At 40.9% G+C, this 12,516-nt stretch overlaps 2 protein-coding genes, 1 long non-coding RNA gene and 1 pseudogene across 4 annotated transcripts in view; all 4 read left to right on the forward strand.

The window, feature by feature from the left end:
• The window catches only part of LOC145495409 (uncharacterized), a 56,826-nt gene extending 56,261 nt beyond the window's left edge, over positions 1-565 (forward strand). The window contains exon 4 of the long non-coding RNA XR_014050412.1: positions 505-565. This is a non-coding gene — a long non-coding RNA (uncharacterized LOC145495409). The remainder of the gene's footprint in view (positions 1-504) is intronic.
• A 324-nt stretch (positions 566-889) lies between these two features.
• LOC145494169 (uncharacterized) lies at positions 890-5,064 on the forward strand (the record flags this gene model as incomplete). The annotated part of the gene is made up of 2 exons (XM_081473632.1): positions 890-944; positions 1,483-5,064. A coding segment is annotated over exon 2 (3,531 nt), but the record flags the coding sequence as incomplete, so codon positions are not given.
• Positions 5,065-10,416, forward strand: LOC145495365 (uncharacterized). The gene is made up of 2 exons (XM_081474977.1): positions 5,065-6,273; positions 10,331-10,416. The coding sequence occupies exons 1-2, from the start codon at positions 5,165-5,167 to the stop codon at positions 10,341-10,343; spliced, it is 1,122 nt and encodes a 373-aa protein (XP_081331103.1). The 5' UTR covers positions 5,065-5,164; the 3' UTR covers positions 10,344-10,416.
• The window catches only part of LOC145495338 (uncharacterized), a 30,570-nt pseudogene continuing 28,387 nt past the window's right edge, over positions 10,334-12,516 (forward strand). Inside the window, exon 1 of the transcript XR_014050400.1 lies at positions 10,334-10,372. The product of XR_014050400.1 is annotated as an uncharacterized LOC145495338 (transcript). The remainder of the gene's footprint in view (positions 10,373-12,516) is intronic.

Consider the following 12,516-nt stretch of genomic DNA (forward strand, 5'->3'; position numbering starts at 1 on the left):
GGCGAAAAACCTGCAACTGACTCGGCATTCTTTACAAAGTCAGCAAAATCTATTTTTTTTCCAAGCGATTATCCACTTCACTATCTTCAACGCTATCATTTCAGAGTTTGGAGCATGTTTGGCTCAAAAATAATGATATGGCTCAAGAGCAGCCATAACTCAGGGTGATAGTTAAAAGGCTCTTCGGAAGCCATTTGGACAAAATCTCTTGGACGGAATGATGTCACGAAAGTACGGCCTGGCTACTGAGTACTGTTCAAAATGGAGGCAACGATGTTCGAATTTTGGGCTTTTTTGGAGACGAATTTCATAAGGAAAACCTGCACTTTAGAGGCTGAAACTTTGGTGAAAGGCTAAACTTAGTGCAAGGGTTTTGTTAGCATTGACAAAAAATATACGTTTTTTGGAGTGACCTTCTATAAAGTTTATCACACTGAGATGATTTGCAACTTGGTTGGGTAACCAATGGTCACACTCTAAAATGTTTATCTGGATTATTTTTAGAACCTGACCAACAAGTTAAACTGCCTTTGCATATTTTTGGAATCAAAGTTTCTAATAACTTCAAAGTAAGTTTCAACAGGAATTTTTTTGCAAGATTTTTTTCTTATTTATAATTCTAGATTATCTTCTTTGTTTAGCCTTGTTATAAAAAAGTGCATTAACCTTGTGTTACCAAGTTGCTATCAGTATGGTAGTATCTTTTTTAATACAAACCATTTGAAAGTAGTGATCATACAATGCAGTAGTATGGGAAAACTCAAAGCTTTTCTTATCCTGTGCTAATAGGGGTTGGTGCATGGAGGTCCATTTTTTTTTTTTTTTTTGGTAATGGTATTTACACATTTTAACTTATAAGTATAAATGAATATGACATCTTTGATTTCAGAAGCTGCGGAGAGGGACAGTAAACTATTCTTAGTTGGCTTTCTTGAGGGAAAATGGTAAGGTGTCTGGAATTATGGAATAGTGTTGTCTCAGTGCAACGATAAAAAACATGAACCAACCAAAAATAAAGTCAAGACTAAATTCTTCGCTGTGTGAAGCTGTATAGGAGATTGTATTATGTACGTCACACATTTAACAATCTAGAAAGAGATTCTGAGGAAGAGAAATGAACTATATTTGAATGAACAGTTAAATTTAAATTTGCCCAGGTCACTAAACCTGTGTGTTAGAATTAAGTCCCAACCTCACTTGACAGCTTTCAGAGAGCTAAGAAATGCGCTTGTGATTTTGTGATTAATTATTTGATTATGTAAGAATAGTTAATTCTTTGGGTAATAATTACATTGATGTGAATTCTATGAGTTGTGTGAGACATGAAAATCAATCATAAGGCACATTTACTTTTAATAAATATATAATAAATTGTTAATTACGTCTTAGCAATGGTATTTACTTGTACCAATGAGAGGCTTACGTTGCAACAATGATACGAAAACGAAAATAAAAGCGCTTTTTTACATGTCCTTGACACAGGTACAGTCAAGGAACTTCATGTAAGCTTCACTACAGTATATCTGGATAAACATGGCTGCTGCTGCACCTTCACCCCTGGCCAGCTCTGTAGAGAAGACAAATGGAGCCAAGCTGAGCAGACTTCTTATTGATGGCGGAACAACCGTTTTAAGGAATGTCTTTGATAGATATCATCCTCCTGCAAACTTGGCTGCTGGTCTTAATGCAAACTATCACACGCTGAACACTCTTAAAACGAGAAGAGTTTTACATAAACCTCAGTGGGATCTACTGTTCCCACCCAGTGGAGCCACCCCAGACTCCAAAACATTTGACATTACTCTTCTGTTCCTTCTTCTGACCAACATTTGTGGAATATCCCCTCCCCTCTCCGGGTGGCACAAACCACCACCTTCAAGTGACACCTCTCTTGAGGCTTATCTTACTCGTATCAAGCTGTATCGTAATGAGCTGTATGGTCACGTGACATCCACGGGCGTGCAAACAGCTGTGTTTAACGTCAAATGGCAGGAAATAAGTGTTGTTCTTGTTGCTCTTGGGTTGAATCCGGTTGAGGTGGCCAGATTAAAGTCAGCGCCTTGCGGGGAAGATTATATCAACGCTGTGATCGAGTGGGTTAAAAGTGACGAGGAGATAAAGTCACAGCTGAGAGAAATACGCAAGAGCCAACAAGAAGCACGCCAGATGCAAGAGGAAGACCACAAAACTCTTCAAGGTACACACGATGCAGTTGAAGATACACATGAGGTTGTAAAGGAAGTTAAGGAAGTTTTGAAAACCCAACAAGAGGTGTATCTGAAGCAACAAGCAACTGTTGAGATTGTACGCCGGACCCAAGTAGAAGATCATGAAACAGTTCAGGATAACAAGTCAAAACTGGATAAAGTACACCAGACGCAAACCAAAACTCAAGAAACTGCTGAAAAACTACGCCAGACCCAACTAGAAGACCGTGATACACTTCAAGAATTACATCAGACCCAGAGCAAAACACAACAAATTGTCGAAGGTGTAGCAAAGACCCAAGAAGAGAATTTCGAAACTTTGCAAGTGGTTAAGCAAGCTGTTGACAGCTTGAAAGAGGGAAGAGATGCAGGAGTAGAAGACCAAGTCCTACAGAATCTTGCCAAGTCAGAGTTCAAAGGAGATATTGAGCATCTTGTAGGACGATATCAAGAAGGCACTCGTGAGTGGGTGTTTAACGAAGTTGAAAACTGGTTAGACAACAGGAATTCTCAAAACCGGGTAATGGTGATCAGTTCAAATGCAGGCATGGGGAAGTCGGTCATCTCTGCTGTTATGTGCAAAAGAATGAAAGAAGCTGGCAGACTGTCAGGAAGTCACTTTTGTCAACATAACAATGCTCGTTACCGAAATCCCCAACTGATGCTTCAGTCCTTGGCCTCTCACTTGTGCGATGCCTTACCAGAGTACAAACAAGCACTTAGGAAACAGCTGTCAAGGAATCTGGGTAAAGATCTCAACAACATGGGTGTGGAAGAACTGTTTGCACTGCTTTTCAAAGAGCCTCTAAACACTGTAGCTGACCCTGGAAGAAACATGCTCATGGTGATAGATGGCTTGGACGAAAGCGATTACCAAGGACGCAATGAGCTACTTGATGTTCTTGCAAACCACCTGTGCAAGCTTCCATTTTGGATTCGATTCCTTTGTACGACCCGACCAGAGAGGAACATTTCAGAAGCATTAAAACATTTGAAGCCATTTCAACTGGAATCAAATGATGATAAGAATGTGGAAGACATCAAGCGTTTCATCGAAGACAGGACACAACATCTAATTACACCAGAAAAGAGTAGTGCCATTGTGGAAAAGCTTGTCGAAAAATCTGAAGGCCTCATGCTGTACACCTATTTTCTTGTTTCATTTATTGAAGAGAATGAATCCGTTCTGGACGAGGGAAATCTTGATGATAGCTTGCCATTAGCAATTTCTTCAGTATACCATTATTATTTCAAACGACTAGAGAACGAACTTAAGAAGGAACTAGGCGTCAAGGAAGAGAATTTTCTGAACCTTCTTTCTGCTGTTATTGCCTCCAGGGAGCCCTTGCCAACTGACTTTGTTTCTAAACTATTGGTACCCAATGCCAGCTCACCACTTGCAAGGCGGAAAGTACTTAAAGCTATCAGCAGTGTGGCCTCACTTTTTCCTATTCGTGATGGCTGTCTCCACGTTGTTCACAAGTCGGTTAAAGACTGGTTGACAGACGCATCTTGTTATGGAGAGCATGACTTCACCGTGGACGAGAAAGAAGGCCACCGTATACTTGCAAGCCTCTGTGCCGATGAACTTGATCATCTGAAGGAGAAAGGTGCACGTGACGCACAGTTTAGCGCCACAGAGAGGTATGCGCTAGATCATGGTGTACGTCACATGTTAGAGTTAGACAAGAATAAGAGATCACGGAGCCTGGAGGAATGTGTACGAACATACGTGACGGACTTGCAGGTTTTGTATGCAAAGATCTGTGTAAACATTTCAACAGCAGCTGAAGACATTTTATGGATTCAAAGTCAGGAACCCTCTCATGTTCTGTCTGCAGAGAGTGAAGATTTACTGAAAACCGTACTGTTTGTGTTTAGAAAGCATTACAGCACATTTATGGATCATCCTTGGGTATTTTTCCAAACCCTGCTGAATGAGGGAGGAACAGTGCTTTCCAAAGAGGCATTAAAAGTTTTGGAGGAGAAGTATCCTGAAATAGCGTACATGGAGTACTTGGACAAGGAAGCTCACGAGAAGGCACCTCAAGCTGAATTTTTATGTTCATCTCAAGTAATTAGTTTTGATGTTTCGCCTCAGTTAGACTACATGGTGTGTGAATGTAAAGATGAACTTCTTAACCTGTGGTCACTGCCTACCGGCAAGCTCGTATGGAAACGTCCTGTCAAGGTAAAGAAACCTTGTTCTCATGAGAAAGAAGGATACAGGAAATGTCCATCTTCACCCATCTTGCTGTGCTACCGCTCAGTTGTTTTTCATCCTACTAAGAAAGTTGTCTTGCCAGGAATACTAAGTCATGCTTATGCTATGGGCGGAGAGCTGACACCACTTTTTCCCCAAAGTACCTGTACTTTCACGGTTTGCTCAATTTCAAATTCAGGAGACAAGACTGCGATGCTGTCAAATTGCCTCGATGATGCTAGATGCCTTGTCCTATGGAGTCTAGAGGATGGTTTAGAGATAACCCGTACTACTAGAGGTGAAGACGTTTTATCATTTGCTTGTTCTCGAGATGGAAAGATGCTTGCGATTTCCCATTCTACGGGCTCAATTTGTTTGGTAGATGTAACTAGAGGTTTTAGAACACTAGCACAAGTGACGACCCCTAGAGTGTGTGGAATGATCAAGTTCTCCCCTGACCGTCAGTTCCTTTTCTGTTCGCATGGAACACTGTCTGGTAATGTCGACCGCTGTGTGTTTCAGCTTAATGTCACGAGGTGTAGCAGTGGCACCTTTTCGTTAGATGTTTTAGGTGAAAACGTTTCGTATAAGCCATTGGAATATGAATCACGTAGTGAGACTGGATTTTTGGCAGGAGATCCTCTTTCGTGTATTTTTGGCAGGAGATCCTCTTTCGTGTATTTTTGAGAGACCGTCCTTGAGGCCTATTGGTTTAGGGTCAGGATGTGACTATGTTCTTGTAGAGGAGGCATTTATGTTTGTGTTAAGCAAACAGAGTGTGTTGAAATGTTTTCCCGGAAGTGATGGCATTGTAATGTTCAGTCCTGTTGAGCTAAGAAGCTTCACCAATTCATTTCACCACGATTATAAATTTATCGCTAAAGATATTGCGTTTTCTTTAAATGGCCAGGTCGTTTATGTGTCTGCCAAGGAACGGGCTGTAAGTAGAATTGTCTTCGATTCTTCAAAACAAGAGTTCGTTGATATGGGTAAACAAGAACTAACAATTATGGCTTGGGACGTTTTAAGTGGGGACCTCAAGGCAGAGAGGAGCATTGAGTGTGGAAAGTGCAGTCGTCTTGTGCCTGTAAAAACTGGGGTTTTGTTGACAACCAGAAACACTTTCCCTGAACTGTGGAATTTTGAGTTGTCTGAATGCATTCGCAGTTGGCCAAATGTACGTTACATCAGAGAGATGATGCCCATATCAGAGGAACGGGTAGCGTGTGTGCTGAAAGGAAATGAAGTGAACGTCCTGGATACAGCAAGCACAGACGTGGCAACAATCCCATTTTTCCATGAAGGATTTGAGTCAACAATTCTGAGGTTGGACAGAGAAGCTATAGCATGTAACAGCAGATGTCAGCTGTTGTCCACTGACCGCCATTCAGTTCAGTTGTCTGATAGTAGAGGCCGTATACTGTGGAGAAGGCCTTGGTCTGATTCTCTGTTATGTTCCTATAGTCTACCTGGAATGTTCTCGCCTACGGAAGAATTAGTTGTTATCTCGGTCAAAACTCCTGAGGATGACCAAAGTGTATACCTCCTCGATGCATCGTCAGGAAAGACATGCGTTTCTTTGTGTCGAGGTACTTACTTCTTTGACTGTAAGTTTGTCAGTGACGACGAGTGTGTTATTGACTCCCAAGACAGCTCACGTGCTATCCATATTCGACTGTTTAACATTAAGTCTGGCGACCTACTTAGTGTTATTGCTAGACAGATGAAAACATCCTGTTTAGCAGTTTGCCCTCTTAAACGTCTCCTCGCATTTGACGTAGTTGCAGACGGCGACTCAAAACGCATTTTCAAACTTCTCCACGTGAAGCTCCCACGTGATAAAGGCAACAGCAATAGCAAAAGGTGAGCTGTAGATGGACTAAGTTTGACAATTAACTGATGAAATAAATAAGTCGAAATATAGACGATATATGCAGTGTTGGAAGTTAGCGCTCGTCCGCTCGTCAATGCAAGTGTGAAAAGCGGCGGGTGAGTACAAGTCATCCATCACTCGCCTGTTTGGCGAGTACGAGTTTTTAATTTTTGGGAAATTTTTTAAGCTTAAATATTGATAACACTCCTTTTTTTTCCATTTTGGCAAGAATATCTCTGAATGAGAACTTAGCGGTGCTTTTTTTAACTTGGAAAATATTCATATTTTCCAAGTTGTAGTGGTGGGACGATTTCACTCCATCACTCCTTCACTCCATCATTCCTTCACTCCTTCACTCCTTCACTCCTTCACTCCTTCACTCCTTCACTCCTTCACTCCTTCACTCCTTCACTCCTTCACTCCTTCACTCCTTCACTCCTTCACTCCTTCACTCCTTCACTCCTTCACTCCTTCACTCCTTCACTCCTTCACTCCTTCACTCCTTCACTCCTTCACTCCTTCACTCCTTCACTCCTTCACTCCTTCACTCCTTCACTCCTTCACTCCTTCACTCCTTCACTTCCTGTTAGACATTTGGAACCCCGGGAAGGAACTTCCATATGAAAAGGTCAGGGATGCTCGTCGGAAAATTTGAATTTAACTCCTAAAGGAGACTAATATGGGAGTTGCTCGAGCTTCATTAGACCCCTAAAAGATACCACTTAAAACGGAACAGGTTCGATTACTAGCCACTGTTCAGGAAAGGATTCCGCGCGCACTTGTAGGCCCGACTTGCGTACTCGATCGAGAGATCAGCGGAAATCAAATGATAGCGTTTCTTTTATTATTAGTTTTTCGAGTGCACCCTGAATGATACTTTGACAGCTAAGAATGGTAACGTTTCGTCATCAACACCCTAAGTGAGACCAGAATCCTTGATTTGTACCCGAGACGACGAACATTCCCCGACCTTTTGATATAGGATTCCCCCCCACCCGAGACGCGCTGTCCATGGCCGTTTTACAGTCGCTTGCACCGTGTCAAGTTAGTTAAGGCTGGTTTCCATATGATCGCAGACGATCGCGGATCGCAGATCGCAAAAAATTCTGGGATCGTCTGCGATCATATGGAAACACACTTCTGCGATCGTGATCGCAGAAGAATGAACCATGTTCTATCTTCTGCGATCGTCTGCGATCGTCTGCGATCGTCTGCGATCAATTGCGATCAGTTGCGATCGTGCGATCATATGGAAACCAAAATTCTGCGATCTGCGATCGAAACGTATCCCATAATATTTTGAATTCCGACCCATGATTCAACGCTTCTTTGCAACAAAGCAACCGCTTATTTGTTGTAAACATGGCTGGCGCTGAACAACGTAACTTTAGTAACGAGAAATTTATGGAGGAAGTTGCGCGATATCAGTGCGTTTACCACCCTAACAGTAAAGATTTCAAAGACAAAAACAAAAAGGCTAACTACTGGGAAAAAATCGGAGAGAAATTTAATTTATCGGCGGCTGAGGCGGAGGTCAAATTCCGCAACATGAGAACTACGTAAGGTCGTTATCTGAAGCGATTGAAAACGCTACCTTCTGGATCGGCGAGATGCAGTGCCATAGGAATTTCAAAATAGGTTGACTAAAAGAAGAAATAAATTTGCTGGCAGCAAAGTTCCTCCTCGGCGTCCGCCATATTGTTTGCGACGATTTTCCCGCCACCACAACGCGCGTGTAATTTTGACAGTTCCGCTGTCCGAAATGTATGCAACAGTCGGCTCTGCGATCGCTTGCGATCGTCTGCGATTATATGGAAACAACTCTCTTTGCGATCGTCTGCGATCTGCGATTTGCGATCCGCGATCGTCTGCGATCGTCTGCAATTGTCTGCGATCATATGGAAACCAGCCTTTATTCTTTGAATTTCTGACGCAAGCACTCAATGTCTTACCGCAGAAATGATCTACATTGAATAGATTTTCACACGAACGTCTTTATATATAGAAGCTGATAAAATAAATAGCTTATTTCCCGAAGGTGTCCGCTTATACAAGTTTAACCGTACTCGATTGCCGAAAACTGAAAAGATATCGAAAATCACAAAATTGATGAGCTGTATGCATTTTCGAATTATGATTCAAGCCGTAAGTAAAAGTTTTGGACGATCGACAGACAAGAGAATTGAGAAGAATTCGAAGGACGCGTTTCGCTATTATTTGTACAGTATTGTAAATAAATACTTTAAAGATGAATACGGACATCGCGAAATGATTTCAACAAAATAGTTGATAAATAGAAAAAAAAGACATTACACAAGACTGAGAGTTCAGCAGTCACTAATATCGCCTTGGAAAGGGAAGAAAAAAGAGAAGAGAAGTTATTACAACACGGGGTATTCGAATTTGGTCACCCATCCAAGCAGTAACACCGCCGAACAGGGCTTAACGTTGTTAAGCGGACGGGACGCGGTGCTGCCGTTGTGGTATTATGACTCTACGTTGAATAATTTTTCTTTTATTTTTAAGACCTCTCAAAAGGTAACAAAGAAAGAAAAAAATCACTGATATCTGCTGGGAATATAAAGAATGAAAAAAAAAATAGTAATGAAAATGAGACTCCGATTATACTTGTCTTGCGGATCGGACAAGAAGCCGTACTTTCTTTATAATTGTCTCGAACGAGGATCACCAATAACTTCATGAATATTTTCAACGGTGTTACAGCGCTTCGTGTATTCTCTTAACGTTGCGTTTTGCCAGTGGGATTTTATAACTTTAACTTAACCTACGGATTAAAGCCTCAAGTCAATGGCATCAAAATTGTCACTGTTTACAGACGATCCGTTTTCCAAGTTGAGTGGCTCAGAGCCACTTTGATTTTTTACCTTCTTTTGTCTGCCGAGATGCCCAAATAATTTGCCAATAATACGGAACATAGTGTTTCAAAACTACGGCTTCCTCCAGTGATTTTACATAACGGTTACACGTGTACGAAGTGAAACTGCTGGTGTCTAGTTGAGCCGACAGTATTTAGTGGAGATGACACTCGAGAGGAACATGGATGTTTGTTCGCTAAGAAACGAATCTCAGCAAGATTTATCTTGAAATAGAAACTACTTCGAAGTGCCTTCGTTGTAGTTATCTTTGAATCGTAAGTCTTTTAGTATAATTTTGTATTGAAGGGAAAAAACGTCAGTCTTCCACGTGCCGACAAGATGTCTTGATTCTAGGGATACAGTATACGCGAATTTGGTCACGTTAGTGCCGGCTGGTCCTGTTTTTTAGGTAAAACTATGGAAATCACTAATGTGGAAAATTTCCAAGGCGTGTCAAAAGTTGATGATAAAAACGAGGCTAAAGCAGTAAAATCGGTCGCAATCCCAAGGAGGCGCTCGTAAATGGACCACAACAAGAAAGTTCAACACGAAATGACACTGCAGCTGGGCCTTCGTGATTACAGGATACCGAAAAACGTATGATTCGTGAATCATTGCGGAGATTTTTAGGGGGAAGGGAGACATCATTCTGGGCGAGTGAAAAATACTCCGGGCGAGTGGATTTTGAGAGTCACTCGCTCTAATGGCGAGTGCTGTCAAATTTTAGTTTCCAACACTGTATATGTCCCTTAAAGATATTGTTAGTCACAAGTGCTTCATAATTACTTAAGGAAACGTGCGAATCGTCACCCTTCATATATGGCACTATGAAATTTTCTTTTTTTCCGTTCCTTTTCCTCTTTTTACCCTATTTTGTAGTAATAAATCTCAATAAATCGATTAATAAATGCTTCCTACATTTTGATGCCAAAAAGGCAAAACAGTAACATTAGCCTTTTTATGCATTTTATAGAAAAGTTAAGTACATGTAGTTATGAAGATCTGTTTATTGTGGAGAGTAGTGAAACACGAGAAAGGGCTCTTTGTCTGTATTGTGCTTCTGGAATACTAATCATATTAAAACGGATCAAAGCGCAGCTTCACTGAGAGCCCTTATCATGGGATAAGTAAACGGAACGCCAAGAAATTGCTTTTTATTGTTTCCTTCCAGCATTACCAAGTAACTGTAGATCAAAGACAGCTGGAAAACGAGGTAAGCCGTTAGGCAACATACAGTGTAGTTCGGGATATCTTAAGTTAGAAAATGATGCAAATATATTTGACACTCTATAACATTGCGCCAAAGCAAAAATATCGTAGACTATTCTAGCCTCGAACATGCAATCATGGCGCCCTAGAATCCTGGAGTATTAAGGGCGCACGCGAGATGTGATGAACATCTGAAGTGCTGAAGAGTATTCAAAGATGGACGCATTGTTACAGAACTTCTCGCTTGCGATAGAGAGAAACTCAGTACGGTGCTGTTTCGACAATCTTAGACTGTATACTTTCGATAAATTGACTTTATTCTTCCCACCGACGCTGCATATTCTGCGATCTAACAACTTCAACGATTCAACAATTCTAACAAAGTCAAGATTACACTTTGCGTTTATTACCTACGGAAATCCACACCCAGACACGTGAGTCCGGTGTTGTGTTGAGAAAGTTACAGCATGTTTCAGTTCGTACATTACAACACGTCGTGGGCACTAACTTCCCGTTTTGTGAGCATACGTGACAATTTCAGAGATAATCTTTGCATTAATTCTACATGCGGTTTTACCTTTAATTGCATGATTAGATAACAAGGTTCGGCTTACTTAGTTGCGGACAGCGTTTGCTGTAGCAAATTTCCTTTAACACTATCGAAACAATGGCTTATTATGGGTAACTACCGAAAGCCACTAACATATAACGTAACAAGATAATGAATGAACAAACATTTCCAGACGCGCATGAAATATTAAGGTAATTCCCCTGAAAGAAAACTGCCAATAGATAATAGTTCAAACTTTGTCCACTGAATATTTATCATACGAGAACTTCAATTATAAAATAAAAAAGGGGGTGCCCATGCTCGTTAAGGAGCAGTGAGGCATTAAAAATGTCCCATTTTAGCATTATTTAATGCTTATTACAGAACGCATTCCAAGTTATAGTAAACTCTTTGTTAGCCAAGACTCATGAAAACACCCTCAAACTACAGTCAATACTTGTGTCGGACACAAATAAACTTTCTAAGTTTGATTTTAACAGACAGCTGAATCCTTGTTAAAATATTGGAACCAAATTGCTTGACACGGCTATCAAACTGCAAAATAGAAAAGACTACAGTGCAGCTGCTATTTTCCTTATTTATTCAATTTTCAACAATAGAAATCAGATCAGTCTTTTCTCACGCAAAGCTAATGATTAGTTGATTAAAATGACTGAAAAAAAATTTGGGGTGCCCGAGCTCGTTGGTGAGCTATAACCATTTTTCAATTGACAGACCTCAATATCAAGGCAAATCCGCCATGTTTTCAATGTGCGCGTGCACGAACGCGCGCTACTGACGCCATAAATTATGCGCAGTAAGGATGCGCAATGCAAATGTGAGGAATGACCTTAAGAACTTTGGCGCTAATTGTTTCTGCGCATCCTTACTGCGCACGCAAATTCACACGCCGCGTAATGCATGAGCGCGGGCGCGAAGTAATAAAATGAACAATGATAGGGCAGATGGCCATTGCGATAGCTTTGCCTGGATTTAACGATCTTGGACGTTCGGTGACCCCTATTTTTCTTTTAATGGATCATTTTCTCTACCGATGTTCTACATTTAAGGAAAAAATGAAGAAAATCTATTGACAAGAAGTTTGAATTTTTTGCAAAATGCACCATCGAATTCCGTTACTTTTAGCTGTTCGTTAATCTGTACGACGGTTTCAAATATCTTGATCTTCAAAGGCTAAGTTTTGTGAAAACGTCGGTAACATTTGGAATTATTTAGGCAACAGACCCACTTCTACAAAATATGACTAAGATCGTTTGCTTCCGTTCACTCACCTTCGATATTTTTAACTATAAACCCCTTTAGACCATGCTGAATTACGTGCGCCAATTTTTCAAAATCAGGGTAGTTTTCCACACGCTTTATCTCTGAAACGAAGTCGGTGACCCCGAATTTCTTTTGCATTTCTGAGACAAGTAACTCATTATCTGACTGCAGTAAGAATTGTAAAAAATCTATCGACTGGAAACTTTTCGCGCGAACGTCCTTAAGTCGAATGCGAACTCTTGAATCCTTGAGTATTCCGTAGAGTTTTCTTGAGTAATGGTCACGTATTGGAGTTGAATTCAGAAAAACAGGCT

Source organism: Orbicella franksi, chromosome 8 (genome assembly GCF_964199315.1).
Source record: "Orbicella franksi chromosome 8, jaOrbFran1.1, whole genome shotgun sequence".
Taxonomy (NCBI): Eukaryota; Metazoa; Cnidaria; class Anthozoa; order Scleractinia; family Merulinidae; genus Orbicella; species Orbicella franksi.

Bases quoted from the DNA above. Each gene is read 5' to 3' on its own strand.
- LOC145495365 (XM_081474977.1), top strand. From the start codon at position 5,165: ATGTTTGTGTTAAGCAAACAGAGTGTGTTGAAATGTTTTCCCGGAAGT.